This window comes from Stegostoma tigrinum, chromosome 38, assembly GCF_030684315.1.
Source record: "Stegostoma tigrinum isolate sSteTig4 chromosome 38, sSteTig4.hap1, whole genome shotgun sequence".
NCBI classification, from domain to species: domain Eukaryota; kingdom Metazoa; phylum Chordata; class Chondrichthyes; order Orectolobiformes; family Stegostomatidae; genus Stegostoma; species Stegostoma tigrinum.
Genome location: NC_081391.1, coordinates 6,649,772 through 6,677,472, shown reverse-complemented (window position 1 = coordinate 6,677,472; position 27,701 = coordinate 6,649,772). Strand labels below are relative to the sequence as shown.

The window sequence follows — 27,701 nt, the reverse complement described above, 5'->3', positions numbered from 1 at the left end:
CTCTCACCCATCCCTTCCTCCCACCCCAAGCTGCACCTCCATCTACCTACTAACCTCATCCCGCCCCCTTGACCTGTCTGTCCTCCCCGGATTGACATATCTCCTCCCTACCTCCCCAGCTATACTCTCCGCACTGGACTATCTCTTAATATTTTCGGGGTGTGCATCCTTCTTTCTGATTCCAAAAACAGAATGCTCCGTCATGCTCCAGCTCTGCAATGGACACTTGTTTGATACTTCAGAAGACAGCCTAACAGTTTACAAAGTGTGGAGCTGGATGAACACAGCAGGGCAAGCAGCATCAGAGGAGCAGGAAGGCTGACGTTTCGGACCGAGACCCTTCATCCAGCTCTACACCTTGTTATCTCAGAATCTTCAGCATCTGCAGCTCCGACTATCTCTGGTAAAGACTCCGGGGCGGGGCTAGAGTCTCTGGGGCGGGGCTTGAGCCACCGTGACGGCACGAACGCCGATGGGAGAGAGATAATGGGAACTGCAGATGCTGGAGAATCCAAGATAACAAAGTGTGGGGCTGGATGAACGCAGCAGGCCCGGCAGCATCTCAGGAGCTCCTGTGCTCCTCTGGTGCTGCTTGGCCTGCTGTGTTCATCCAGCCCCACACTTTGTTGTCACGAACGCCGATGGGGCATGGGTGAGGGGGGGTGGGATTAGAAGTTCGGGGGCGTGGCCAACGCCGCCTGGGGGCGGAGCTAGTGGTTTAGAGGCGGGATTCGGCGTGGGTGTTGGTGTCACGGTGCTGCAGCGCGGGTGCTTTAGAAGGAAGCGGGGCAGCAATGTCAGAATTGTAGCTCGGCTCAGAACCGGTGGATGGTGTTACGGATTGAGAGGCGAGTTAGCTCTTGGTGGGTATCGCTCGTTATGTGGGGCGGGATGAACGTCAGAGGGGCGGGGTTTAGTAATAGGGGCGGGACTACTGCTTCGGGGTGCGTCTGTACCACGTGGAATGGGGCAGGGGCGGGGTTAGATATACAATTGCTGGTCCCCATAATAAAGGCCCCCCCGCCTTTTTATTTTATTAGACGTTCAGGGCCGGTTTAGATGGTAAAGGTACTAGGTGGACTTCGTGGGGCGGGGTTAGATAGTAATGGGTGGGTTTAGACATCGATGGGCGTGTTTAGGTAATAATGCTACTCAGATAAAGAGGATGAGGGGCGTGGGCGGGGCTAGTCGTTCGTATGTGGGCGGGTTTAAGGTGCATGGAGGGGAAGGCCGAACTGTCCATGTGACGTCAAACGGAGCGAAAACTGTATCGGTGACGCCATGGTGGGGCGGGGTCTCTGGGCCGTTACGTAATAGGGGCGGGTCTGAAGGGGTGGGTTGTCATTGTTCTTAAGAAGAACACAAGTAAGTTAGTCAGATGAAATTTCTGAAGAAGGGTCTCGACCCTGCTCCTCTGATGCTGCTTGGCCTGCTGTGTTCATCCAGCTTCACACCGTGTTAACTTAAGATTCTCCGGCATCGGCAGTTCTTACAGTCTCTGTCATTGTTATTGACGTTCTAAGGGGCGGGTACAACCATTCCATGACTTGTAGGGGTGGAGCAATGGACCGGGGGCGGAGCTGTTTGTGACGACCCCGTGGGCGGGGCGTTCTGGAGGGGTAGTGGGAATTGCCTCATTTAGGGGTACCCCTGTGAGGCCGGAGGCCGGTAGGTGTTGTGTATGTGTGTTAGCGGCCGGTGAGAACCGAGCTGGAGCCTGGTGTCGAAGATCAGAAAAAGAATACCGGTACCATGGACACACCGCCTCATCCCGTCAAACTTTATGTTTACGACCTTTCCCGCGGGCTGGCTCGACAGTTTAGCCCCATCATGCTCGGTGAGCTTTGTAAAATTGTTGCCGGGAAGATGGTGGGGGAAGGCGGCCGGAATTTGCAACTCGAGGTCGGTGATTGGGTAACCTTTACTAGGCCGCGACCATTATACTTTGTTTTCAGGGATGTGAAATCTTCCACTTTATTTTATTGAATGTTTGTACTAACTGATTTTGAATTGAGAGTGAAATCAATCTTGTATGGTAATAGTTATACCTTTTGATATCTTTTGGAAAAGTATACTCCATCCCAGCTGATGTAAAATTCATTACACTTTATCCCATATCTGATTTTTAATCTTCCCTTTTTCACTTCGTGCTCAACTTCCAGGCCCATGTGTGTTTTTTTTATTATTTTAAGTCAAGGTTATGCAGCAACTTTGACTGGCTTCCAGCAGGTTTCTCGAGGGGCAGAAATTTGATAATGGCTTTATCAGCAGAGGGCAACAGAAAGGGCAAATGTTTGATTGGTAGGGATTGTTAGCTTCATTCTGGAAGTTTCTGCTTGTACAATTGCACTTCAGGGAGCAGAAACAAATCTTTGGCCTACTTTTCTATCTTCATAAGATCACACACAAGGGAACAAAATCCTCCTGTGCCTGACCCAAAAACCCAGTTTCCTCTTATGTTATGAGCTGAAACTGGAACCAGTTTTAGAGATGGTCTTTGAGGCACCACTCCACAGAGATTTGAGGGTTGAAGGTGACTTGTGTAATTAAATTTGCAGTTTTCTTGCCTGAGTGTTTGCAGCTGATGTGTGTGTACAACATAGACATTGTGTTCAGTAACAATACGTGAAAGAGAACCAGCTGTTTGTCCGGACTGACATTCCACTCGACCATGGCTGTTCAAAGCAGTCTGTGTCTTTATCTTATTTCTGATTGTGAGATGATGCTGTTGTTGTACTTACTGTTGGCCATAATCTCTGCAGTTCAAAATGAGTTATAAAATATTTTCAGCTGTTTGAGGGCTGTAACACGAGCTGAATGAGACTATTCTGCTGATCGTGCCTGTGCCAGCTCTCTGAAGAATGTTCCTTGAAGCCATCTTTAAAACCTTCTTCTTTTGAAGTGTCCTTGAAAGTATTTGTGGATTGTTTTCAACTCCTAGCTGGTACAAGCACTTCTACATGTGCAGTGTGCTTCCTATGGGAGGATTGGATCTCATCTGAAACTGATGCTTTATGAATGAATTGAAACGAGATTGACTTTTGTCAACCATGGGAAATATGGTGCTGATGTAGAAGCTTAGTCATGATGTTGTTGAATGCTGGGCAGGCCCCTAGAGCTGAAGGCCTATTCTTTCTATTTCTGTGTCCGATATGGGAAAAGAAAGGTACATGTGGGTTGCAGGTCACTCAGTACCTTACTGGATGGTGGTGGAGCAGATTCAAGGGACTGAATATCTTTGTCCAGTTCTTAGATTTCCCATTGCAATGTTTCTGAATAAAATCAGAAATCTCTTGCTGGTGATCTGTCACGTGGGCTTACAAATAGCTGACTCATCAACTGGCAGCCTTTGATGTCTGGTTTTCTGTCTTAAGATCCTGACGACAGCCACAATGATTGTGAAGGTCCATTGGCCAAATGCATCTTGAGCACTGACACTGAGTCGAAGTCCAGTATATTTCCGGAATTAAAAACTGAAGTTGCTGGTAAAGCTCAGCAGGTCTGGCAGCATCTGTGAAAGAACAAAAATCAGATGATCCTTCCTGAGAACATCTGCAGTTCCTTTGGTATCTATAGTGTGTTTTTCCTGATCTGAGCTACTATTAGTTCCTGAAAACAGGACATCAGTAATGAGGTTGTAAATTTAATGCATTAAAGTTCTAATCTCCGAATATGTCATTGAACTGAATTCAGAATCCCAGACTAATGCCCTGGGTCATGGTGTCAAATCCATCATGACAGATGTTGAAATTTGAATTCAGTAAAAGCTAGCTTAATGGTGACCATGTAACCCTATCAAATATCTGGGGGGGAAAAAATCCGTCTGCTTCTCTCTGAAGGTAACCTGCTATCCTTAGCCAGGCAGCATCTGGAAGAAAGGAGCAGTCAACATTTTGGATATAACTCTTCTTCAGGACTGGATGCAGTGGTAAGAGCAGTTGCAAATAGTGGTGGGGGAGGGAGGGGTAAGAGTTAAAATAGCCCATCACCACCATCCTGCCTCTAACCCCCCCCCCCGCCCTCATCCACCAACTGCAGCTGCCCCTACCCCCCACCCCCACATCCAGTCTTGAAGAATGGTTACATCCATAATGTTGACTACTTGTTTCCTCCAGATGCAGGCTGTCCTGCTGTGCTCTTCCAGCCTCCTGTTTGTCTCCCTTGGATTCCAGCATCTGCAGTTGTGTTTTCTCTAACTCTTGCTTAGTCTGGCCTACATGTGACTCCAGACTCTTAGCAATGTGTTTAACTCGTAACCGCACTCTGGACAATTAGAATGGGCAATAAATGCTGGCACACCCAGTGACATCTACAAAAAATCGTCATGGACAAGTCCATTTAAATGACTGATAGCAACCAGAAGATGTTTTCATTTCTCCTTTGTTATTGTTTATAGTGTTTTCTCTTCTTGCATCACCAATTTCCAGATGAAATGGGGTAGTAGACAGGTAGTTTGTCATTACAACCAGAAGGCCCATTGTCAGAACTTGACAATAACACGGTAATTTCAACTACAAGGTGTATTTACATAAAATCCTAATGGTATGGAAGCAGGCCATTTGGCCCATATAGTCCACACCAACCCTCTGAAGAGCATCCCACTCTAGCCTTGTAACCCTGCATTTCCCATGGCTGACCCACCTAGCCTGCACATCCCTGGACACTATATGGGCAACTCAGCATGACCAAGCTACCTAATCTGCACATCTTTGGACAGTCATGAAGACAACATGCAAAGTGCACAGAGTCGCCTGAGGGTGGAATTGCACCAGGCCCCTGTTGCTATGAGGTTGCAGTGTTAACCAGTGAGTTACCATGCCACCCTTCAACGTAGTAAATGCCCCAAAGTGTTTTGCGTTTGCAAGTTGCATAAGGAGGAAATTGAGATTGTGAATTTGAGAGCATTCCAGAGCTGAGGGCCAGGCAAGAATGGTGGAGTGATTAAAATATGTGATGCAAGAGCAAGGATTAGAGAGTAATGTGGATATCAGCAGCATTCTGGGGCTGGTGGAAGTTAGAGTTGAAAGGGTGAGGACATGGAGGTGTTAAAAAAACAATTTTAATATCAATTTTGATATGGACGTGGTGGAGCAGTGAGCGCAGAAGGAGTTTTGTGTGAATTTGGATACGTGACAGAATGAGCTCAAGTCTAGAGTGCAGATGAATAGCTGGTCATGGGAGCATTGGAATATGCAGTCTAGATGAAAGAACAGAGATGAGGGTTTCAGCAGCAAGTCAGCTGGAGATCAGATGAGATGGAAATGGATAGTAAGAGCTGCGTTTATGGAAGCTCATCTTGAACAAATCTGAAGTCATGGTTCCAAACTTGCTGAATTTCGACACATCCTAAATGGATGAAGATGCAGAGAAGCTGGGCATTTCAAGACAGTGGTAGATACGTTTTTCTGACTTTGGCTTTAGCGTAAACCAGTTTGAGGAGTGTGTCAATCACCTAAATGTGATCTGTTTGTATTTCTTGGACTGCATTGCTTGTCTGCTGCTGAAACTTGTTATCTCTCACTCCACTATTACAGCGTCCCCCGGGTGGTATCCCACATTATAATCTTTGTAAACTTGATGTCATCCAAAACTCTGCCTGTGTTATTAATTCAAAATCCTGCTCCCCCCACCACCACCACTGCCCCCCCCCCATCATCTCCATGCTCACTTGTCCAAATTGGCACTTAGTCCTAATTTTAAAATGAGCACCCAGGTTTCAAAACTCCACCCCCCCACCCCACCTCATGACTCACTTGCCCTATCTTTGTCATTTAATCCAGCCATCCATCTACTTACTTGATTCTAGATTCTTGTGCACTTTCAGTCATAAATGCATCACTATTGGTGACCATGACTTCAGTTACTTTGGTTCTATGCTCTACAATTTCCCTTCTCTCTCTCACACCATAAACAGAGGCAGGAATGGGGCTTTTGGCCCCTCAAACCTGCAAGGCCATTTGATGTGCAGCTGCTCTTTGCTTCCTGCCTATTCCTACTCTTTGCTATTCCTAATCTCTGCTTTCTGCCCGGCAGCCAGTTCTCTCTCTATGCCTGGCTCTAATTCCATGCACTTTAATTTTATGTTCTGGTCTCTTCAGTGGGACCTTTTAATCGAAAGCCTTCTGAAAGTCCAAGTAAACCACATCCAATGCCTCTGACCCCCAACACCACCATCAATTTCATTAATTGTAGCCAAGAAAAATTCCAATGGATTCGTCCAGTATGACTTCCCTTTCATAAATCTATGCCCGCTGATCTTGTCACAGTTTTCCAAGTGCTACACTATTAAATATTTGTAGTGGACTTTAGTATTTCTCAAAACCAATGTTAATGCAGCTGCTGATGAGAACCATCTTGGGTCTGGATTTGTTTTACCTCTTTATATTCAGAAGTGCTCTTGCAACATCTGAATGTTGTTTTCTTCCCCCATTAAATCGTCGTGACTTTTTAGTTTTAAACACCCACCATTAAATCAGTGTGTACTGAGGTAGATATTTACATGGAAATGCAAAACTCAAAAGTGAGGGAGACCAGCAAGCAGCTAACTGGGTTTGCTTTTTCTTGTAATCATATCCGGGACTGCTATTAGACACAACTGAATATCTTTCCCACTACCAAATCACTGTGACTTTTTCTTTGCTGTTTGACCATTTACCGCTACTAGTAAATGACCCATGTGTGTGCTTAGACGTTTTTACATGCAAAGCCCATTACGGGACAATGCAAACAAACCTGTGGTGGGATAGGGAGGGTGGAAGGGGCTAAATCAAAATGGTTGTTTGGGGGGGAGGGGGGGGGTGGCTGGATCTGTTTTTTTGTTTGTTTTTCTAATCAGCCTGTTCAGTGTTATGACTTACTTCTAGAGCAGATGGGACTTTAAGCCAGGCATTACATTGCAGGTGTAAGGAAGTACTTGTTTTGCTTTATCTCTCTCTCTCTCTCTCTTTCTTTTTTTTAATGGGGAGGCCCCACTGCCACTGTTCACCTGCAGTTTTGCTCTGCTCCCCCTCCAACTGAGCTAGATCTGGGCCTCCCTCCTTAACCTTTTATTGGTCCACTTTGCTGCTGCCAGGGTATTGTTCTACTTCCACAGCTACTCTGACTAGCTTCATCACAGTGTTGAGGGCACGCTTTCTATCTAAGCCTCTAATGTGGCACCTTATCCAAATGCCTCCTGGAAGTCCAAATGCACTACATTTAGTGGATCCCCTTTATCAACTTTGCATCCTCAAAGAACTCTAGTGGGTTTGTCGTACATGATTTGCTTTTTGCAAACCATGTTGATTCTGATTTCCCAAATGTCTTACCATTTCTTTCTTAATGGACTCTAGAATTTTCCAAATATACATCTTGGGCTAACTGGTCTATAGTTTGCTGCTTTCTGTCCCTCCCTTCTGGAACCAGGATGTGTCATCATTAGTTTTTCAACATTTTCTAACCTATTGGAATTGTTAGATTGCCTTGACTGTTGGAATTGCACTTATCGAGACAGCTGGGAAGCATTCCACCAGACTCTCAGTACCTGTGCCCTGTATTTTATAGATAGGGTTAGAGGTGATAAGAGGTAAGTTAGTCACTACAGAGCTTCCAGTCTCTGACCTATGAATATACAGTATTTGTACGGCTGGTCAATGGTAACCCTCAGGATGTACATAATGGGAAGTTCAACGACGGTAATGCGGTTGATCATCAAGGGGAATGGTCGGATTCTCTCAGGTTGGAGATGTTTGCCTGGCACCTGTGTGGCATGAATGTGACTTGTTACTTAGCCTGAGTGTTGCCCAGGTCTTGCTGCATGTGGACGTGGGCTACTTCAGTAAATGAGTTGCAAATTCTGCTGAACATATGCAATCATCAGGGGTCCTACCTCTGACCTTGTGATGGAGGGAGAGTCATTGAAGAAAAATCTGAAAATGGTTGGGCTTCGGGCTTAGGACACTAGGACACCATTTTTAAAGACTGAGCCCAGAGCCACAATACGCGTGACTGTTCTGCTGTATAATATTAATTCTGGTTGAGAGGGCAGCCCTATGGACCTGTGGGTCTATGGTAGCTTAATCTTTACGCTACTTTTGTGGTACACTGTTTCCAAGTCCAGATGGTTCAGGCACTGTATCTTTTGGAAGTTCACATTGTCATGTTGCATTGTACACCTCTATTCCTTTAGTAGTGCATCGTGGACAAAATACAAAGCTCAATTAAAAGCAGATTAGCAGTGCTGTGTTGAATATATGATCAAGCTAGTAATATTGAGAACACAGTTTCAAGTGGCATTTCACAAATTTAATTTTTCTTAAGTAAAATTGGGAATTAAAATTGGTGAAACTGACCATGCAATTCCAGATTACCGTTTTAAAAGCTCCTGACCAGGCTGCCGTCTTAATGTAGTCAGAGCGATATGTGACTCCAGTCCCCCACCAACATCCTTAACTCCTAACTATGGTCTGAAAAAGACCTTGAGAGCCAGTGGATGCATGTAATCTGCCTTGTAGAAGGTTTAAGAAAATGATTGCCCACCATCGGACCAACTAGAGATGAATCAATCTTTGTAACAGCTGTGACTGTCAGTGACTACATCAGTGACTGACAGAACCTGGAGTTTAGATGAATCCACTCGGGCTTCCCTCTTTCTCCTCTTGCTCAGCTGGCAAAGACAGCTGTCAGTATCGCACCCAAGCAGCCCTTGTCATATAAATTGGACAAAAAGTGGCAGCAGCCTGTTTGAAAATCAAGACACTGCCAGGCTTCAGTCAGACACGCACCACTACAGTCCTTTTGGAGTGAAAAGGCCACTTGATCAATGTGCTGGAAGGAACGAACACCTGGACCTCTGAGTCAGAAAGAAGGGATTATAGAAAAAGTAACAATTTTTTGATTTTTACAAAAATTGCAGGCCATTTAATAAATTCTCCTCAGCTCTAATACATTCTCTCTCTGTGTCTCTCTTTAATTATGATCCTGTCCAGTCTCTGGTCTCCAGTGTACTGTTTTCTCTTCTTTTTGTCTGCTATCACCCTCTTCTCTCCATTACACACACCTCATGGCCTTATTGGGGTGAAATGAACTTTTGACAAACACCTTCCCCCAAACTCATTCTGTTGTAGTATTTGCAGTCACTTGAATTCATTGCTATAACAATCTTTCTCTTAGAACCTGTAAGCTTTTGAAATGTAGGCTCTGTATTCCTGAACCCAGCATTGCTAAATTTTCTTTTTCCTCATCGTGACTATATTTCCAGGCTTGTGAATTGCAGTGACTGTTCGCTGAGAGCAGGGTGGTTGAGGATCCAAAAGACTCGGGTGAGGGCAGGGACTGGGGCAATGATCACACATTTCTGCTTCTGGCCTCCTGAACCAATCACAGTGGCCCCTGATGTAACCCACGTCCAAGGTTGGGTTTGGAGCAGAATGTGAAGCTGGGGAGAGGGAACTTTTAGAATCCTACCTCTTCAGTGTTTTTTATTAACTATTTGGAGTAGGACTGCAGTTCAAGCTTGGTCCATTAGGTCAGATTCAGTTTTTGTTTAAAGTGAGGATTCAAAGGGGTGTTGGAGCTACATGGCAACCGTTGTTGGCTGAGAACCCGTGACCCACTGGTGATCATAACTCACGTACCTCCTGATTTAAACCATGACAAGAAATGCAGGAGATCAAGAATCAAGATTCATTGTGGTCATGGTCCTTTGCTCAAGTTAGGCAGTGCAAAGTAATCCCTAATTTGGCGTTTGATGAATTAACAGTATCTAAGAGGTAAGAATCTGGCCTGCTAATTTTGTTCAACCCTGTCTCCTGTTCAGCCACTAACCTCTTCTATTCTTCTCTAAACAGGAAAACAACTTGATGGGATATGGTGAGTTAATCTGTGAAATTTCAAAGCTAGTTTTTCACTTTAGCAATCAAGTTTATGCATTAAGATAGTTATGGCACATATGTGTCTTTTTTAATACGAATTTGTTCCTCCTTCAGGCACACTGCAATAGTTGTCAATGGAGAAGAGTTCTTCTATGGGTCAGGTGGAATTGCTAACTGCCAGCCAGTGAGTATTCTCTGCATTTTCTGAATGTCTATCCATACATACTTGTCCAGTTTTCAACAGATTTCATGTGTGTGCATTAACCATCCACTCAAAGCAGAATACCAGCCAATGCAGCATTTCATTTTTGAAAGAAATTCTCCTCCAGTCCACAAGCACAATTGGGAAAACGCAGACTGTCTCCAGAATAGAATTGATTTTTGCGTTCGATATCCTGTGACCACCGTGCTTTCTAGAAATCAATCAAACATTGTCTTCGGGTACATGTGATTTAGTAGACTGCATACTTGCTCAGCCGTTCTGTAAGGTCTGTGGCTTTAGCTCCACAAATTCCCTTTATCCCATCCATCCTAATCGATCCCTGACTTAAAAAAATTCAATACCTCTGCTTCCACCATACGCTAGGGAACGCGAGAGTTTCAAACAAGTATGTATGTTTCAAACTCTCGCATTCCCTCGAGAAAATTCCTCCTCCTTTCCATCGTTTAAAAAAAAAAGAGATGGCTCATTTTATAAAAGTGCCCCCCAGTTCTTATCAGTCCTACAAATTGAAGCATCCTTTCAGTGTTCATCCTGTTAGTTTCACTCAGGATTTTGTTTGAATGAAATCACCTCTTTTATTCTTTTAAACTTCAATGAGTATAGAACCAGTCTATCCAAAGTTCACATCCAACCCACGTATCAGTTGATTGAGTCTTTGCTGAACGGAAGAAGCTGCTTTACAGGAAATTAAGCACATGGTCTTCGCTCCCTCTTCTGGAATCTTGTTTAACTGGTTGATCATGTGTGTAGGGAGAGCTAAGACTTGAATCTCTGTAACTACAGAGTGATAAAGATATACAGCACGGAAACAGACCCTTTGATCCAACTCGTCCATGCCAACCAGATATACGATATAAATCCAGTTCGATTTTTGTCGGCACTTGACCCATATCCCTGTAAAACCTTCCTATTCGTGGACTCGGCCTTTTAAATGCTGTATTCGTACCAGCCTCCTCCACTTCATCTGGCAGCACATTCCATACATGCACTACTCTCCATGTGAAAGTTTCCCCTTAAGTCCCTTCGACATCTTTTCCCTCTTCCCTTAAATCTATGCCCTTTAATTTGGACTCCCCCACCCCAAGGAAAGTACTTTGCATATTTATCCTATCCATGCCCCTCATGACCTCTTAAACCTCTAAGTTCACCCCTCAGCCTTCGACCCTCCAGGGGAAATAGCCCTGAAGTCCATATAGATCGTGGCCTTGGAAAATACTCCCAGCCTATTCAGCCTCTCCCTATAGTTCAAATCCTTCAATCCTGGCAACATAGTTGTAAATCTTTTCTGAATCCTTTCAAGCTTCACAAAATGTGTAGGAGAGAGAACAGAATTGCATGCAGTACTCCAAAAGTAGCCGAATCCATGTCCTGTAGAGCCGCAACATGACCACCCAACTTCTTATATTCTTATCATTCATAAAGTCGGGGGGTATGGGATGCAGGGTGATTTGTCTGTCTGGATTCAGAATTGGTTGGCTGACAGGAGGCAGAGAGTGGTTGTAGATGGTAAGTATTCTGCCTGGAGGTCAGTGCTGAGTGGTGTCCCGCAGGGCTCTGTTCTTGGGCCTCTGCTCTTTGTAGTTTTTATGAATGACTTGGTTGAGGGGCGGGTTAGTATGTTTGCTGATGACACCAAGGTTGGAGGTGCCGTTGATAGTATCGAGGGCTATTGCGGGCTTCAGCGAGACATTGACAGAATGCAGAGCTGCACTGAGATATGGCAGATGGAGTTCAACCTGGATAAATGTGAAGTGATGCATTTTGGAAGGTCAAACTTAAATGCTGAATGTAGGATTAAGGGCAGGATTCTCGGCAGAGTGGAGGAACAGCGGGATCTTGGTGTTCAAGTGCATAGCTCCCTCAAAGTTGCCACCCAGGTGGATAAGGTTGTTAAGAATGCATATGGTGTTTTGGCTTTCATTAACAGGGGGATTGAGTTTAAGAGCCGCGAGGTTATGCTGCAGCTCTACAAAACCCTGGTGAGACCTCACTTGGAATATTGTGTCCAATTCTGGTCGCCCTATTATAGGAAAGATGTGGAGGCTTTGGAGAAGGTGCAAAGGAGGTTTACCAGGATGCTGCCTGGACTGGAGGGCTTCTCTTACGAGGAGAGGTTGACTGAGCTCGGACTTTCCTCTGACTTTCCTCTCTGGAGAGGAGGAGGAAGAGAGGTGACCTGATCGAGGTGTACAAGGTAATGAGAAGCATGGATAGAGTCGATAGCCAGAGACTTTTCCCCAGGGCAGGACTGCTGCCATGAGGGGTCATAGTTTTAAGGTGTTAGGAGGAAGGTATAGAGGAGATGTCAGAGGGAGGCTCTTCACCCCGAGAGTTGTGAGCGCATGGAATAGTTTACCAGTGGTAGTTGTGGAAGCGGAGTCATTAGTGACATTTAAGCAACTGCTGTTCATGGACATGGACAGCAGTGAATTGAGGGGAATGTAGATTAGGTTATTTTATTTTTGGATTAGAATTATTCCACGGCACAACATCATGGGCCGAAGGGCCTGTACTGTGCTGTACTTTTCTATGTTCTATTCTTAATGCACTGACCAATGAAGGCAGACATATCAAACGCTGCCTTCATTATCATATCTATCTGTGACTCCACTTTGTTCAGCAGCACTCCTCAGAAACTTGCAATTAAGTGTATAAGTCCTGCCCTGATTTGCCTTTCCAAAATTTCAGCAGCTCGCATTTATCTAAATTAAATTCCATCTGGCACTCTTCGGTACATTGGTCCAACTGATGAAGATCCCATTGTACACTAAGAGCTTTCTTCGCTGTCCGTTACACCTCCAATTTTAGTGTCATCTGGAAACTTATTAACCGTACCTCCTATGTTCACATTCAAACCATTTATATACATGATGAAACGCAGTAGACCCAGCACTGATCCTTGTGGTACACTGCTGGTCACAGGCCTCCAGTCTGAAAAGCAATCCTCTACCACCCTCTGTCTTCTACCTTTGAGCCAATTCTGTTTCAAGTAGCTAGTTCTCCCTGTATTCAGCGTGATCTAAGTTTGCTAACCAGTCTAACATGAAGAACCTTGTTGAACACCTTACTGAAGTCCATATAGATCATGTCCACTGCTCTGCTCTTGTCAATCCTGTTCCGTTACTACTTCAAAAAACTCAACCAAGTCAATGAGACACCATTTCCCATGCACAAACCACGTTGACTATCCCTAATTAGTCCTTACCTTTCCTAGTACATGTAAATCCTATCCCTCAGGATTCCCTCCAACATCTTGCCCGCCACCGATGCCAGACTCACCGGTCTATAGTTCCCTGGCTTTTCCTTACCAACTTTCTTAAATAGTGGCACCACGTTAGCCAACCTGCAGTCTTCCCGCACCTCACCTGTGGCTATCGATGAAACAAATATCTCAGTAAGGGGCCCAGCAGTCACTTCCCCAGCTTCCCACCAAGTTCTAGGGTACACCTGATCATGTCCCAGGGATTTATTCACCTTTTATGCATTTTAAGATGATGTTGAACACCACCTCCTCTATAAGATGGACATATTTTAAGATGTTATTCTTTTCCCCATGTTCTCTATCTTCCATATCTTTCTCCACAGTTAACACTGATGCAAAGTATTAAATTACTATCTTCCCCCATCTCCTGTAGTTCCACACAGAGGCAGCCTTTCTGATCTTTTAGGGGCCCAATTCGCTCCCTAGTCACCTTTTTGTCCTTAATGTATTCTCCTTGACCCTACTTACCAAATCCATTTCACGTCCCCTTCTTGCCCTCCTTATTTCCCTCTGAAGTATGTACTCCTACTGCCGTTCTACTCCTCTGGGGATTCACTCAATCCCTGCTGTCTATACCTGTCATATGCTTCCTCTTTCTTCTTGATCAAAGCCTGAATTTCACTCCTAATCCAGCATTCCCTCCACCTACCGGCCTTGCCCTTCCCTCTAACAGGATCAGACTGTCTCTGGATTCTCGTTATCCCGTTTTTGAACGTTGCCCATTTTCCAGCCGTCCTTTACCTGTGACGTCTGCCTGCAATCAACTTTTGAAAGTTCTTGCCTAATACCGTCAAAATTGGCCTTCCTCGAGTTCAGAACTTTAACTTTTGGATCCGATCTATTCTTTTCCATCACTATTTTAAAACTGGTGGGGGCTGGTGACTGTAATTCTAAGTGCTCCCACACTGACACCTCAGTCTCCTGCCCTGCCTCATTTCCCAAGAGTGGGTCAAGTGTTGCACCTTCTCCTGGTCGGTACATCCACATACTGAATCAGGAACTTTTCTTGCACACTCTTAACAAATTCCTCTCCGTCCAAGCCCTTAACACTGTGGCATTCCCAGTCTCTGTTTGGAAAATTTAAATCCCCGACCATAATATCCCCCTAATATCATTACAGATCACTGAGATCTCCTTAAATTTGTTTCTCAATTTCCTGCTGACTATTAGAGGATCTATAGTACAATCACAGTAAGGTGATCATCCTTTCTTATTCCTCAGTTCTACCCAAATACGCCTGATGTATTCCCAGGAATGTGCTTCCTAAAAAGAGCACCAATGTTATGTTTAATCAAAAATGACACTCCACCTCCTGATTTTGTGCCCTTTTTATCCTTGCTACAGTATCAGTACCCTGGCACATTTAAGCTGTCAGACCTATCCATCTGAGCCACTTCTCTAATTGCTGTGATATTCCAGTCCGATGTTCCCACCCATGCCCTGCCCTGAGTTCATCTGCCTTACCTGTTAGATCTCTTGCATTGAAATAAATGCAGTTTAATTTCTGTTCTGCTTTGTTCCTGTCTGTTTTTAACTTGCTCCTTTTCCCAACTGCAACCGACTCCAAACACCAATTCCCCCCGCCCCAAAAAAAATTTGAATCCACTCCCGCACCTCAAGCCAATCTCCCCGCCAGTATGTTAGTCCCCTTCCAGTTCAGGTGCAACCTATTCTTCTTGCACAGCTCACTTCTACCCCACAAGAGATTCCACTGATCCAAAAATGTGAATCCTTTCCCCCTGCACTGGCTCCTCAACCTTGCGTTCATCTGCTGTATCCTGCTATTCCTACCCTCCCTTCTTTGTGGCACTGGGAGTAATCTGGGTATTATTATTGAGGACACACTGTTTAACCTCCAGCCTATCTTCCTCTATTCTTTCCCTTTGAATCTTGTCCTTTTGTCTTCATATGTCATTAGTTGCAATGTGTAGAACAACCTCCTTCTGGTCCCTCTGAGATATCCTTAACCCTGGCACTAGGGACGCAACACACACACTATTCTGATTTCTCATTGTCAGCAGCAGAAACACCTGTCTGATCCTCTGACTAGAGTCACCTATCAAGCCATCACTTGGAACCTGATGTACCCGTTGTTACATTAGAGCCAGTCTCGGTATCAGAAATCTGCCTTTAGAGTCTCTCACCTGCTACGTTTTCCAAAACAGCGTACTTGTTTAAATTAGGGATAGCCACAAGAGAATCCTGCATGACCTGCCTTTCTCTCCTGCCTTTCCTGGAAGTTAACTTCTATTTATCTCCTTTTTCTGCAGCTGTCATCCATCACATCCCTCAGCTCCTGTAAATTCCTCATTGCTTCTAACTGCTGCTCCAGCCTTCCTGCAGATGTAATCATCAATAATTTGGAAACTGAACAATCTACAGACCCAGAAAATAGCAGTCTGACTGCTCTTCAAAACTCTGTCCCAGACTAGCTTTATACCTATGTTTTATATTTTTAAAGAGACATGTCTGTTGATTAAAACACAATCAAAAAAGAACGCACGCCACTCCCTGTTGTGGATTTACTAAAAAAAGACCAGCCGCGTTGCAGCTTTGGTCACCACACACTGGCTTCTCTAAAGTCAGCTGTGTATTTTAACAAAGTGTGGAGCTGGAAGAATACAGCAGGCCAAGCAGCATCTCAGGAGCACAAAAGTTGACGTTTCGGGCCTAGACCCTTCATCAGCGAGGGGGATGGGAAGAGGGTTCTGAAATAAATAGGGAGGAGGGGGGCAGACCGAAGATGAATAGACCAGATAGGTGGAGAGAAGAGTATAGGTAGGGAGGGGATAGGTCAGTCCGGGGAGGACGGACAGGTCAAGGAGGTGGGATGAGGTTAGTAGCTGGGAAATAGCGGTGCGGCTTGAGGTGTGGAGTGGACAAGGGAGTCATGGAGAGAGTGGTCTCTCCAGAAGGCAGACAAGGGTGGGGATGGAAAAATGTCTTTGGTGGTGGGGTCGGATTATAGATGGCGGAAGTACCCTTGTCTGCCTTCCGGAGAGACCACTCTCTCCGTGACTCCCTTGTCCACTCCACACTCCCCTCCCACCCCACCACACCTGGCACCTTCCCCTGCAACCGCAGGAAGTGCTACACTTGCCCCCACACCTCCTCCCTCACCCGTATCCCAGGCCCCAAGATGACTTTCCATATTAAGCAGAGGTTTACCACATCTGCCAATGTGGTATACAGTATCCATTGTACCCCGTGTGGCTCCCTCTACATTGGGGAAACCAAGCGGAGGCTTGGGGACCTCTTTGCAGAACACCTCCGTTCGGTTCGCAATAAACAACTGCACCTCCCAGTCGCGAACCAATTTAACTCCCCCTCCCATTCCTTAGACAAGATGTCCATCATGGTCCTCCTGCAGTGCCATAATGATGCCACCCATAGGTTGCAGGAACAGCAACTCATATTCCACTTGGGAACCCTGCAGCCCAATGGTATCAATGTGGACTTCACAAGCTTCAAAATCTCCCCTACCCCCCACTGCATCCCAAAACCAGCCCAGCTCGTCCCCCCCTCCCTAACCTGTTCTTCCTCTCACCTATCCTCTCCTCCCACCTCAAGCCATACCTCCATTTCCCACCTACTAAGCTCATCCCGCCTCCTTGACTTGTCCATCCTCCCTGGAATGACCTATCCCCTCCCCACCTCCCCACCTATACTCTTCTCTCCACCTGTCTTCTCCTCTATCCATCTTTGGTCCGCCTCTCCCCCTCTCTGATGAAGGGTCTAGGCCCGAAACATCAGCTTTTGTGCTCCTGAGATGCTGCTGGCCCTGCTGTGTTCATCCAGCCTCACACTTTGTTATCTTGGATTCTCCAGCATCTGCAGTTCCCATTATCTCTCAGCTGTGTATTTTGCTGTTTTTGTTTTTCATAGATGATCTCCGATGTCCAGAAATCAAACAGCAGAGGCAGTAGTTGTGAAGGTTCACTGCTGGTTCAGGCAGCAGTGTAGGTTTCTTTTTCCATTGATTCACTCACTTCCCACCTTGTGATCACTGTCTGCCTTTCTCTTTTTTTTTAAAAGTACCGTTGTTTTGATCTTTGTGTTTTGGAACTTTGGGGGGGAAAAAAATGCAATAACTTAAAGAACAGTAATTACTGCTGCTAGAATTTGAAGAAATTAAATTCAACACTGAAAATACCTTGGAGCAATATTTTCCTGTTCTCCATCTTAGATTAACCAGAGTCCTCTCCCTCCTCAAACAAGTGTCTTAGTTTGTAAAAATGTCCAAAAGTACCCCCGAAAACCCCAAAACAACAAAATAAATATTTACTTTCATGCTGTTCATGCTCTTTTCAATATGATCATGGTTTGATGAAATGCTAGGCAGCAATTCCGGTTTTGTACCAGGGTGTTAATGATAAAAATATAGGAATCCAACAGCATTGTGCCCATTTTCACCATTGGAGTTGCTGTGGTTCCAGAAGGCAGCTCACTACCACCTTGACTGCTGTTGAGGATGGGCAATAACCATTAGTCAAACCAGTGACTTCCAAATTGGCATGAATGAACAAAAACAAAAATCTCCATTCACTTTCTTCTCCCTGGTCTAGGGATACTGAGGTTGATTTAACTGTCACAGTCACCATGGTATCAGGAGAGCTAACATTTTGGTGATTGATTGTAATGTTATCACTTGCATTACTACATTCCTTTTGACTTCCTGTCCTGATGCATTAAAACCCTGATGCCAACAGTGTTAGAGTTATATTGTGTTGTGTAATCTTTCTTAAATTACTGGGTAGGGTGGCTTATTTTGGAAGGACAATTAAATTTGGCATGATGGAATGTATTTAGTGTCTGTACAATAGTGTCCAAATGGCTATTTTCTGTACTATAACGTCCTGTGTTTTCTCTTTCTGGTTCCCAGGGAGGGACTTTACTTGGGCCACCTGATACTGTCATTGATCTGGGGACCACTGAAGTGACTGAGGAGTTAATCATGGAATATTTATCCTCTCTGGGAGAGTCAGCATTCAGGTTAGTTCCTCTTTGCTGCCTGTGCTTTCACAGTGGGCCAACTTAATGCATTGCCTAGAATTGAATACCAAGAGCACCCATGGCTTTGGAGCCATTAGCGGGCATAAACAATGGCAGCACTTCCAACTGTGTGTTAAATCTACCAACTGTGTACGTGTCTTGTCAGGTGATTGTGCAGTAAGTGCCTATTCCATGTTTGTTGTAGAAATTACTAAAGCAAGTTTCTCCCTTTTTGGAGTTGCATCCGCTGCCAATGTTGTATCACAGGAGGGCAGATAATATTCGTGAAAAAGACAATTTGTGTTGCAGCTGCTGACTCCTGCTGTGGGGGTAGTTCTGCAAGCATCACTATAATTAGTTCATCTTTTGCACTTTGTGTTTGAAGAGCAGAGAGTGAGTGTGCTCTTCCTGCAAACTGAAGTTGCCAACTGTTGGGCTTGCTCAGAAGTAAACCTATAGGCCTAGTTTCTCCTTTATTTGGCCTACTCCGTATCCTTGGACTGTGACCCTAGTTCTGGACTTCCTAATTGTTGGGAATGATCTTCCTATGTTTACCCTGTCTAGTCCTGGTAGAATTTTAAGTTTGTGAGATCCTCTCTCATTCTTCTAAATTCCAGTGAATATAGCCATGACCAGAGAGTCTCTCCTTGTATGTCAGTCTGGTGAGTCTTTGCACTCCCTCCATAAATAGAACTTCCTTCCTCTGACAGAGTGGTAAACTAGCTGTTGTCTCGCCTGTACAGCTGCAGTGATATCTACTGCCAGTATGTAATGTCTGTAGTTCCGCGCTGCATTATGCTAGTATTTCAGGTTAAAGTGCGGCCTTTGTTCTCATTCTCAAGTATGAGGAAGGTCATATAGTAATTCAGTACACACTGTCTTCTGTAGTTCATGATTGACTATTTCCCAACAAGATAATTGAGGGCCTCTGGCCACCAAACATGTGAGGATTGATGTCTAGGTTCCATTGGTGATGTCACAAAAATTTATTGTTCACAAGGTGGCATGTTTCGGAATTAGTGAGCCCCAAATCTGCACCATGGTAATCCTTTGCTGGTTTCAAATTTGCAAGCTGCCAGCCTATTGTCAATCTTCTCAGCATTGTATAACTTTTCCAGTGCACCCTTCTCAGGTCTTTCTACCTCAACTACTTAGTCATCTTTATTGAGAGTGCTACCTAACTTTTTTCCTTTTTATTCCCCCATCCTTTTGAAAGGCCAAATGTTCTTGAATATCCAGGTTACACTCTCATCTCTGTAATGGCCATCGTACCATGCTCCTTTACCTCTACTGATGCTATGAGTTTATCTATCCATCTTGTTATGAATACAGGCAGCCTTCATGTCTTAATGTTTCCCTACTCCCCACCTTTTGGAGGTATTGTCTGAAGGTATATCCTTTTTCGTAACAGGTCACCCACCATAGAAACGTAGTCTAGCACAGGTTTTGCAGAGCCTAACTTATCCCTAACTTTCAGTTTGTCTCTCTCTCTCTCTCTCTCTCAAGTCAAGTTACCATAGCTTTACCAGGCCGTAAAGCTGCAGTCTCTCATTAGAGAGATTTAACCTGAGGGACACCATACATCCGGTGAGGGGAGAGGCTGAGAAGGAGATTCCTGTGTGGTAACCCTGTGCAGGGATTGAATCCACACTGTTGGCATCACTCTGCTTCACAAACAAACTGTCCAGCCAACTGAACTTAATTGACTCTCTCTGTCTCCCTACGAACAAAGCCCAGTGCTTGGTTTTGTTCCTTATGGTTGCAACCCTGTGGCACAATCTCTAGTGGTTGTCGTATTTGAACTCCAAGACTCCTTTTCTTCCTCAGTTATTTGCCCACTCTTCAAGTTTAATATCCTTGTATTTTGTCGTAGTCGTCATCGTCGTCGTCGTCACAATTGATTCTCCGTCCCTCCCTACTTGCTCTCAAGTTTGAAGGTGGTTCTTGATTCCCAAGTCTTAATTATAATGTAAAGTGTAAACAGTCGTAGTCCCAATGTTGGTCCTTTTAGAGCACTCCAATCCACTTTCTACCACTCTGAATAACTGCCCATTATTCTGACTCTGCCTTTCATCTTGAAGTCAACCACTTATCCCTGGCAATGCGTTGTCTGACCTTGTTCTTCGGACCAGGTAAATTACATTGACTGTATTGCCATTCTGTTGTCCTTCCAAAGTGCATCACTTTAACTTCTCCACGTTGAGCATTATGCCATGTTTGTTGACCAGAAGTCAAAACTGTTTGGATGTGGATGTTAAGCAAAGGATAAATATTGGTATGCATTTCAAATAGCAGCAGATAAAGCCTGGATTTTAAAAAAAACACGCTCCATATCATACTGAAGTTTCAGGTGTTAATGTTAACCATTTATCCGATTTTACTTAATACACTGAGATTTAATTCACTTTTTTCATTAGTATCTGGATGAACGTATCGATCCACAAAAGGTGTGGATTGATTGCAGGATTGTTGATTTCATGCAATAAGCATTGATCAGGTTAATGTTCTCTCTTCCTGAAACCGGCAGTTACTCCTGGCACGGAGCTTTAAAGTATCGAGGCCAGTCCTGCTGCCCTTATTCCCATCGCTACTAAAGTGAGTGGGCAAAGAACTAGAGACCAAAAAGGGAAATTATCTTTCCACAGTGAATGATGAGGGCCAGGAGTGTGGTGGAGACAGATTCATTTGTGGCTTTGAGGGGAGAAATGTGCACAACTATAATAAAGGGCTTTGAAGGGGAGACTAGCAGGGACGACTGCTGAAAGGTGTTCTGTACTGTAACAATTGTTTCTGTGACATCTTTCACTTTATCACTTTTGTTGCAGGGGAGAGTGCTACAAACTGTTTGAACATAATTGCAATACGTTCAGTAATGAAGTTTCCCAATTCCTCACTGGGAAGAAGATTCCATCGTATATCACTGACCTGCCTTCTGAGGTCTTATCAACGTGAGTTCATTTCCCACTGAGATTTTGCAAGAGTCTCTGAAATTTCTGCGGCATGACTATGAAGACCACCGGCCGCAAATTTGACTCGTGATCCCTTGCCCTTAACTCCTTTGGCCTTTATGGTCTAGGGAGGAGCTACCAGCCAGTTTTCCCAGGTGATCCCTGCTGAAAAGTACATGTACTAATCTCCTGTAGGGAAGGAAATCGCATCTGGTCGAGCCTAGATGTGATACCACACATACCAGCAGTGTGACTGACTGCTAACTGCCCCTCGGAATGGCATATCAAGCCGTAAGTTCAAGGGCAATTTAAGGTTGGTTAGCAAATACAGTAAGATTCAGTCCATGAAAAATTGAAGGAGGAAAGCATCATGTCTGAGTAGGAACAGTTTTCCTTGGAGTAACCCAGTAGCATCTGCTGCACTCACATTTGGCCATGGATTCGGGGAATTTAGTGTTCACGGAATCTTAACACCTGCTAGGAGCAGGTTCTTTTACTTTTAAAGAGGGGAAGGGCAAAAACAAGAAAAAATTAAAATTGTTTTTGTTTAATACTAATGTCGTCGTTCCTGTTGTTTTATTTTCCCATCAGCCCTTTCGGCCAACTCATTAAGCCCATCCTGGACTCGGTTCAGATTCAGCCGGTGGGAGGAAGCAGCATCAATGATCGGAATCCAAGCTAGTAGAAGCAGTCCAGAGAGCGGAGACTGTGGAGCCATGTACAGTCACTGCATATCACTGAACTATACAATGATTTTTCCAAAAGAAGATTTCCTTTCAAGCATCTTTCATCTCGTATCTAACTTAAAGTGGAACATTGAAAAGTGATAGAAAAGCATTTTTTTAATCCATTGAAACACATCTAATACAAAAGTACTGAATTCTACAGTGCAATAGATCAGGTTGTTGTCAGTTCCCTTTTGTCAGCTCTCTTTGAATAAGCTATAGCAAGCAGCAGTTGTCATGAGAGATTGATTCCTTGCTTCTTTCACAATGTATTTAGCCAGCAAACACCCCTCCCACCTCCACCCTGAACTCTTCTGAAAGAGGCCACCAGCATGGAAACCTTACCAGTGTTTTCCTCATTGTTATGCCAACATATTGACCAATTCAAGGGGGAGTGCTTCCAGTGTTGTCAGAGTTTGATTAGGATAGTTGTGTTGTATGTGGGAGGGAAAGTATACTTCAGTCACCGTACTTTTCATATCATGCTGTAATCTGACTTGTGCACTTCAGATTGCTGCCTATCCTTGCCTAACTTCAGAATCCACCCACATTCAGGAGGAGAGAATTTGTAACTTATCACAGTCCAGCTCAATCCATTGGGAGGATTTTCCCTTACTCAGCCTCCCACTATGCTTTTGGAAGTCTCCAGCTTCCATGTGCCTGTTTCTCCTGGTACTTGGCAGTTAGCTGTTGCTTTAAGTGTCGATGAACTTTCTTGGTGCTGCACTCTTAGTAGCACGTTTCCCCAGAAGGAGTGTATCTATCAGCACTTAGCTGCACTTGAAAGAAATGTTGGGTTTATTTTCTTTCACCTGTTCAAATTGGACCCTTCTCTGTGTAGATAAAACTTGTGCTGAAATCATGTGTTCCAATTTCAGATTACTTCAGTCTTAAAGCATTCACTTTGTTTATGCCAACAAATAGTTGCTCTGTCGTCCTCCTTGTCCAGAATGTGATACTGGGCAATGCCTTCATAGGGACATAGGGATCTGTCCTTGTCAGCTGGCCACATGGGGAGTGGTGAGTGCAGGCAGCTTCTTGGACTTCAGAGCCCTCGCTTGCAGCCATGAACTAGTTCTTGCCATTAATCCCTACGTATCTATTTTGCCACACAGATACAGGCCAGCATTCAGGTACATGATTCCTGGGTGCTGTGCGTACTCTGTTTTTTCCTATTCCATGAGGTTGTACCTCTGCATTCTTCACACCCATCCCATGTGTGACCAAGTAATTCACAACATGGGGAATATACCTGCTCTTTTCTATACTGCTTAGCAAAGGCCATCCCTGCCTTAAGAGCCGGAGTCTGCCCCAATGCCACTGAACAGAACAGCAAACTCCAAGGGTTCAAACTTCTCCAGCCCATCGTGTAATCCCAATGGTATGGGTTGTAACAGCACACAAACTCATCTGCTGCAGTGTTGTCCAATATGTTGATCAAAAGACTTCACATTATTGGGTGTGACCTTTAATCGTTAAATTTCCATGGTAAGTGCATGTGAACTTTAACCTTTTTACCCAATTAATTCTCATGTAGTGTGAATGCTTTTCTTGGATTGTGCTTTACTTCCCTAGTTACTGAATGGTGGCAGACATTTGTTAAGCAAACCTCTTGTCTGAGGTGCATTTCCTTTTTATTTGAGTGTATATAAGGTGTCTTGTTTGACTAAAGTTAGAATGTGGCCAAAATGGTGTTGCTGTTGCCACATCCTGTGTAACTAGGCAGCAGTTTCTCTTGGATAACCCTGGTTCAGACAGTGAAAGATGCTGAGTTTTGTCTCGCTCACTCATGCTCTCAATATACCTGTTTATTGTAACTCACTGATGTCTCAGTGACGTAGGCCGGTAAGGCACTGAACATGAGGTCCTGTAGTTTGACGTCTGCTCATCTCTTCCATATCTTAGGGATACTAATTCAGTTTCCTATATTAACAAGTCAGCTACCCAAGATTCTCCACAGTGCGGGGCAGAGTTTCAAAACTTATCATTGCTGTGATATGAGAAGCTTTCCTGTGTTAGTGTTATTTTGTGGCAATTGGAGTGTGAGTTTTGAATCCTTACCCTGCCCAGTTGGGTAACTTCACCCAGTTGGATGCCTTTCCAATGTAAAATCAAGTGCAGAATACCAGGCCCATCTGTTGCTCAAACTTCAGTCCTCCAGCAGAACATCCTCATTTTGGCTGAAGCCCTGAAATCTCAGAATGCAGCTTGGGTTTAATATAGTCTAATTGTACTTGTTAATATTGTTTGGTAGTAAAGTTCTATAATTTTGTCTATATTGAGCTGTTGGATTGGGAATTTGAACTGAGTTTAATATTGGAGACTTTCCTGCTTGAGAATTTTCTCCCTGTAACCCTGCTGTTGTGAGGTCAGGGGCTGATCTTCTCCCAAGTTGTCAGCAGGTGGCTTGGAATATGCAAACAAAAATAACTGAGCACAGTGTCAAGTCTCTTGGTGACTTTTTCATAGCAACTGCAATCTTCAGAGCAAACGAAACTGTCCCGTTTTAATTTCATGCCTCTGCAGGTTTGGCTGCTCAGAATGAGAATGAGCTAACTTGCACAGTGATTCCTTTGGCATTGCTCAACGTCATGCAGTTCTACTGTTTTGAGTAACATTACGTGGCAGGGTGGGAGACCCCAGAGGTCTTTTTTAAGTTTTTCTTCTGTGGGATAAGTGTGTCATGGGAAAGAACAACATTTTTAGTCCTTTTTATTGCCCCCAAAGATGGTGAGAACTGCCATCCTGTACTGTTGTAGTCCATTGGTATCTGTCGCAGTTGGTTACAATTGAGTGGCTTGCTAGTCCATTTCAGAGGGCATAGAAGAGTTACCCAAAATTACTGTTGGTCGAGGGTCACGTGCAAGTCAGGTCAAGTAAGGATAGCAGATCTCCTTGCACCTTGTGCACCAGATGAATTTTACAGTTGTTGACGGTCTCCATAATGTAGTCACGAAGCTATATTTCAATTACAGTTTTATTAATTGGATTCAAATTTCACCAGCCTCTTTGGGATTTAAATGATTGTCCTAAGAACATTAGCCTGATCCTCTGAATTACTTATCTAGTGAATTTACCTTCGAGTCATACAACATGGAAATAGATCCTTCGGTACAATTAGTCCATGCTCATCATGTTCCCAAACTAATCTATCTTGAATTGTAACACCCTGGCTAATGATGTGTATATTGCTGAATTTCTTGATCATTTATTGCAGTGTTTTATTTGTTAGATGTTGGGTTTATTAATCCCTTTCTCTCCAGGTGTTGGTGTCACGAAGGACACGGTTTGCCCATGCAAGAGCTTCTCCCTGCAACTCCTCCCAATGCACCTTCCCTCAAAGTTGTCACCATTTGCAAAGCAGGTGCATTGGCCCCATGAGGTTTTGCAGTTGAAGCCTCTGAATCCACTGGTTTTCTTAAATGGTTACTTGAAATCTGCCAGATATCCAGCCAAGGGTTGAGTTTTACTGTCAACAACTTCCTCGGTTGTTGCTGCGCTGCCTTGACACTCTTACTGTGGAGCAGTGGGTGGTTTGATGGTCATAACCACCTTTTACACCAGTCATTGAACTTCTGGCCCAAGGCCTGTATCCAGCTGAATGCCAAACGAAAATTTGGAGCCTGTGCTCTGGACCCCACTCATTAGAACTGTCCAGAACAGGATTTGAACCCTAAATCTTCTGACTGTGCTGTGGGTGGTTTTATTGTTAACATTTGCTTTAGGTCTGCCAGAGCAATTGAGGAGGCAGCCCCAGTTTTGAGCCCCTAACCTGTTGAGTTTGTTTTTAATGTGCCCACAGCTGGGTTGCTGCAGTTGTTCTCCCAGCTGCTTATGAATTTTTGCAGTATTTATGTTTCGGGCATTAATCAGATCAGGCTAGGCTGCATTGCTGCCTTCCCTCTCCAGCTTGATAGTTTTGTCAGCAGTGTCTGGTGTCATAAGTCTTGGCCATCCTGAGTGATATGCAGATGGTGGTGACTGTCAGGAGCGTTCTGTTACAGCGAGAGTTGGGACCTTGAGGCAAGAACTGAAAATTAGCCAAGTGCATTTGGCCCCTGAAGAACAAAAGCTGCTTCAGCAGTTTATGGTGTATGTGGAGGGGTGGGGGCGTGATGGGGAAGAAATCAGAAATGACCTTGGTTTCCTAATTATAAAACTGTGCTGCTGTTCTTCAGTTTGTACTTTAGTTTGCTGCAGATCCTGCTCAGAAATGACTTGTCTTCCAGCAGAAGCATTGGCAAAAAAGCCTCCTGAATATCATCAGGACACAGTCTCCTCCTGTTCATTGAAAGTTATCTTGCTTTTTTTAAAAAAAATGTTGGTTATTCAAATGATCAGATGCTGTGTTAATAACAGAAGAGTGTAAATTCAACACTTAAACAATTTATGATCAGATCATTCAAATTAACCAACTTTGAATGAACGGCAGATTAGAACATTACAGCACAGTACAGGCCCTTCGGCCCTCAATGTTGTGACCTGTGAAACCAATCTGAAGCCCATCTAACCTACACTATTCCATTATAATCCGTATGTTTATGTTTATCCAGTGACCATTTAAATGCCCTTAAAGTTGGCAAGTTGACTAAGACCAGATATCACCCTATATTGACACAGGTTTTATGTATTGAATGTATTGCTATTTATCTCATCTGTTTACAATATTTAGATATTGATGGTTTTCAATGGATAGATAAATCAGGGAATTGTATTTTATCAACCTCTTCAATAATGGTTTATAATTTGAGGCAAAGAAGCATTAACTGGTATAGGAGCCAAGTGCACATCGAAATCTCAATGCTCATTTGAGCATCTGCCTCATCACACTTGGATTAATGTTAAAATATGTCTTGTGTTTGTGCTTTTTACTGTGAAAGTGTGTAAATTTTTATGTCCATTTAATATGAATGTTTTACTTTGAAGAACTTTGCTCTTATTTAACTGATGATTCATGAGGGTCCAGTTGCTCCAGCTTATTGCAAGGCTGTTTTGCTCCTATGTCTTTGCTGCTGTTAATTATATTGATGTTCAGCCAGGCCTCTGGTGTAGCACCTCCGCTTGATCTTTTCACCTTTAGTAATGGGCATGTTGGTAAATCGCATGGCTCCTTGTCACTGATTTCTTGCTGTGGTGGTTTAATCATTAACTTTAAGAGGAGTAATCTTCCCATTGCCATTATATTGTATGGAATGATTGAAGGTTTGAAGTATTGCCTGTCTTGTCCTGATTCAGGGGTACCTTCTCTCAGCTGGTTATGAAGTGGCATGAGCTGGCACTTCACCCATGCTTATTTTAGGAAGATGAAAGTGATGGTTATAGCCATGGACTTGAAAACTTGGTATCTGGGTTGGCCAATGGGAAATGTACCCTAAACAAATGACTGGTGCATATAATAAAATGGAATGGCCATCTGCAGCCTTCCTTCAAGTTGCCATCTACAGCTTGTTTCTGCTTTTGCACCTACATTGATAGCTTTTTGGACTATTGCCACAACCCCTTGCCCTCTTCTTGTGCACTAAGTGGAAGTGTGTTGAGTTGGTGAGTAACAAGAGATTCTTTCCTGAATTTTTTTTACTGTTCCTTCCAAGGAACACTCCCGATCCCTGCCTGCGGGTTAGGACACCATATATGCAGCTAGGAATAGTTGACCTTTCAAGATAACAAAGTGTGGAGCTGGATGAACACAAACAGGCCAAG

General features: G+C 44.1%; 1 protein-coding gene across 1 annotated transcript; it reads left to right on the top strand.

Moving 5' to 3' along the window:
* The first annotated feature begins 1,611 nt into the window (after positions 1-1,611).
* LOC125447116 (desumoylating isopeptidase 1-like) lies at positions 1,612-27,701 on the top strand. The gene is made up of 6 exons (XM_048521246.2): positions 1,612-1,837; positions 9,828-9,849; positions 9,966-10,035; positions 18,219-18,328; positions 21,154-21,276; positions 21,868-27,701. The coding sequence occupies exons 1-6, from the start codon at positions 1,753-1,755 to the stop codon at positions 21,956-21,958; spliced, it is 501 nt and encodes a 166-aa protein (XP_048377203.1). The 5' UTR covers positions 1,612-1,752; the 3' UTR covers positions 21,959-27,701.

Bases quoted from the DNA above. Each gene is read 5' to 3' on its own strand.
- LOC125447116 (XM_048521246.2), top strand. From the start codon at position 1,753: ATGGACACACCGCCTCATCCCGTCAAACTTTATGTTTACGACCTTTCC. The intron at 1,838-9,827 runs GTGAGCTTTGTA...TTCTCTAAACAG, and splicing joins GTTTAGCCCCATCATGCTCG to GAAAACAACTTGATGGGATA. The intron at 9,850-9,965 runs GTGAGTTAATCT...TTCCTCCTTCAG, and splicing joins AAACAACTTGATGGGATATG to GCACACTGCAATAGTTGTCA.